The 3,609-nt window shown below is 43.9% G+C and overlaps 1 protein-coding gene across 1 annotated transcript; it reads left to right on the top strand.

The window, feature by feature from the left end:
- The first annotated feature begins 231 nt into the window (after positions 1-231).
- On the top strand, positions 232-2,457 carry LOC128862726 (uncharacterized). The gene is made up of 2 exons (XM_054101413.1): positions 232-341; positions 405-2,457. Exons 1-2 carry the CDS (start codon positions 288-290, stop codon positions 2,376-2,378), a joined length of 2,028 nt encoding a protein of 675 aa, XP_053957388.1. The 5' UTR covers positions 232-287; the 3' UTR covers positions 2,379-2,457.
- Positions 2,458-3,609: the final 1,152 nt, after the last annotated feature.

Below are 3,609 nucleotides of genomic sequence, written 5' to 3'. Positions count from 1 at the left end.
CATTTTTTTGTTATTTTTGTGTACAAATATTGGCATCATCAAATGATTATTTGGCCGCAAAACAATGATAACCCCAGTCTGGTCAAATCTAGACTTACATGGAAAGAGCTTATCTCATCTCTGAGGAAGCCGAATGAGTGTATAGCTGTTTCGAGCTAAATTAGCTGTAGCTAAAATTGTATGTAAACAAAGTGTTTCATGAAAATCTCCAACTAGTAGGTATTTTGCGATATTTAATGCGCGAAACGGGCAGTTGAATTTTGAAGCTCGATTTGAACACAACAAAAATGCGGAGTAAACACAATTTCATCAATATAATTTGGCTGCTGCTGCTGCTACAGGTATAAGAGAATGTTAAGAAAAACTATTTTAGATGTTTAAGTAAAAAAACGAATATTTTCCAGTTGGTAGCTGCACGCACCGTACTTCACCGTAGAACCGAAATCGATAGCAATGGTCAAAGACATACGAAAACTTGGACAACGGAAGAGGCAGATGAAGATTTCCCCACTCTCGATGATACAGGCGACGAGGGCTACCAGACGTTCACTCGAAATGGCATCACTTTGCGCATCAAGCCACAAGTCACAACGCTACGCATCGGTGGCAGAAATGTCAGTCCCGAACAGTTGCTGGAGCAGGCGGAGCACGCAAAGGAACTCGAGCTGTTGGCCGTGCGTCAGCTATTGAGTACGCGCCATCCTGTGAAGCGCACGAACATTGAAAATGGACGCAAGCATACGAGCACCTACACGCTGCAACCGGATGGCAGCATTCTATGCAGGAAAGTGGAAGATATCGACATGGAAGATGTCGATCGTCGATTTGAGGAAATATTGAAACAGCAGCGAGCACAGCAACATAATCCCAACAAGCTTGATGATTGGGAGTGGGCAGGGCAGGATAAACCAAAGCCGGAAGCGCCAGTTAGTCCGCAACAACCAGCGCAGACAAACAAACCCAATTCCCAACCAGGCAACCCAACTACAGCCTATCAACCCACAGTGCCGCAAGGTAGACCTATTTGGCAGACGCCATCTTTTGCAAAACGTCCCAAACCTGCAACAGATGATTTGTTTGATGAAGAGCCAAGGTTAAGTCATTATCCAAAGCTACCAAGCACATGGGATAGCGACTCATGGGACAAAGATGATCCGTTCAATCCGGCCGAATTACCTGCCATGGGCGGTTATGATGATAATTTCGAATTTGACTTTGACGAACCTGAAACACCTGCTGGACAAACAAGCACCTTCACCAACACGCACACAGACAATGATGGTAACATCGTGCACACCAGCTATTCAACTGGACCAAATGAGTGGAAACGCAAGACCGTGAAAGTTTCCCCAAACTTCCTGCCCACAGAGCAAACAACAGTGCGCACACAAACGCTGCCAAGCTTGGATGATTTTCTCAAATCGCAATACAATCCGAGCAGAGATTCTAAACCACAATCCACACCACCCAATTTGTCAACCTCAACCACACCCACAACTGTGAAAACTATCAAAATCGAAGATTTGCCACCCGTGGCTGTGCTTAACATCAATAAACCTTTAGATGAACAATTTCTCTATCCACTCCATCCCAATGGCAGCGATCAGAAGCCTATCAAAACGTTGAAAGTAGAGAATATACCACCCAGCACGGATCTTGACGATCAGCTCGTCGAACGTACCAAAGTGCGTACCTTCACAAAGACTGTGCACAGCAATCAAGCGCCATCAGTTGGCGATTTAGATCCCAACATGCGAGATGTTTTGCAGCGCGCTGGCATAAGTCCCGAAGAGATTAGCAACGCTAATGGACAGGCTATTACAAAGACGCGTGTGGAACCCGACGGACGCATTGTGACGACCACATATCACGTGCGTCCGACCTACGGCGGCAATGGCTATACACCAATCGCGCCTTTTAATCCGAACTTCGACAGTCTATTTGGCGCACGTAATCCATACAACACGCCAAATGTGTTTAGTGCACCACTACCCAGTAAGCATCACAGCGCCAGTCATTTTGGTGTCGACTTTAGGCCTTTTTCAGCAGGTGCGCCAGATGACGCCAAACGCACCACAACACCGACAGCGGTGCGAGATCGCGAGCCATTGGAACCGCAGGACGATGATGAAGAGGATACGGCCACATTGAATCCTTTGCTTATACATCCTGTGCATGCGACAGTACCCGATACAAATCGCTCGCCAATTGGGTCGTCCAACCGAGGAAATGGCAGAAATCCGATTGCTGAGTTTCTAGCCAAAATCGGCATATCAGTGGATGATTTAAGCGCTCAACGTGGCGAATTCGTCAAAACTATCGTCGATGATAATGGACGCATATTAACGGCTAGATTTGTGTTAAGTGCGCCATTATAGAAACGAATGGTAGAGATTTAGTTTGATGTAAGTTTATATTATTTGAGTGAATAAAATATTTTATAATTTCGGAAAAAAATCAAAACTGTTTTGGTGTTTGTTTCTTGTTACCCTCTGACCTTGAATACGTACTCTGCTTTGGAGCGGAAGCTCATCACATTAATACTCGGAAAAAAACATGAACCGTGAAGTGAGGATTAACGAGTTTTATGCCCTGAGAGTTCATTAATTTAGCAGGCCATTATATTATCTGTTTACAACAATTCTTGACATTGAAAATTATTCAGTGCACAAGCTGATTCGTGTTTGTGTGAATACAGTATGAGATACAGAAGATGCTGAGCATAAGCTGAAGTGCCAGAATAGAGAGTAGAAATCTGATAAGCGCGGCTCGGGTTGATTTCATAGGTCTTTAAAAGTCCGAGGGGCTATCACATTGGTTTGTAGTTGTAGTTGGTCTGACTGGGAGATCAGTAGTGGAAAGGTACAGGTTGCGTGCTTAAAATACTGTGTGTAAGTTGCCTTAGACATTGAAGCAATGTAGTCATTTTGAGTAAAACTAAGTGGAACTAAGTGAACTGTTAGTTGACTAGAGTTACTTTACAATCCAAAGATCTTCAGATTTAGTCAAACTACATACAACTTCAGCATCCTCCAAGTAAAAAGAGAAGCTATGTAGTTGAAAAGAGACAGAGAGAGAGTAACTAAGAGTATCTGTAGTAATAGAAAGAGAGTAACAGAGAGTCTCTGTAGCATCTTAGAGTCTACCTCCCTTGAATGGCTGACTGAAAAATGAAATAGCGATTACGACAGACAAGCTGAGATCGAAAAGAACGGGATAGGTATTCTGCGAAAGCTTCTCTGAGCTAAATGTTTGGTATTAGTATTTTTATTTTGTGAGCTCAAGGCCAGTTTAGCAATAAAAAAGGATTAATGAGTAACACAACTGCAGGGCAGATGAGCTGGCTAGACAGGGGACTTGTGTTTTGAAGTGAGAAGAATGAGACCACTTGACTATCTGTAGTATACTCTTGGACATGTGAGCCTTGCGTCAACTCAGCGAGCACTTGCCAAGTGCACAAACTTGCAAGGTGGCGAGTTTCTTCTGGCACTCGAGGGAGCGTCTAGCGTTAACAAAACTTCAACTCTTAAATTTTGTGGGTACAGAACAATGTCCGCTAGGTATGCTTGCTGTGAGACTAGGCATCGCTTCGAGCCTTTTTTGCGTCAG

This window comes from Anastrepha ludens, chromosome 5, assembly GCF_028408465.1.
Source record: "Anastrepha ludens isolate Willacy chromosome 5, idAnaLude1.1, whole genome shotgun sequence".
Taxonomy (NCBI): Eukaryota; Metazoa; Arthropoda; class Insecta; order Diptera; family Tephritidae; genus Anastrepha; species Anastrepha ludens.
The sequence above is the reverse complement of the archived record's forward strand: the minus strand, read 5'-3'. Positions and strand labels throughout refer to the sequence as shown.

Coding starts and splice junctions, on each gene's coding strand:
- LOC128862726 (XM_054101413.1), top strand. CDS start 288: ATGCGGAGTAAACACAATTTCATCAATATAATTTGGCTGCTGCTGCTG. Junction 342..404: donor GGCTGCTGCTGCTGCTACAG/GTATAAGAGAAT, acceptor AATATTTTCCAG/TTGGTAGCTGCACGCACCGT.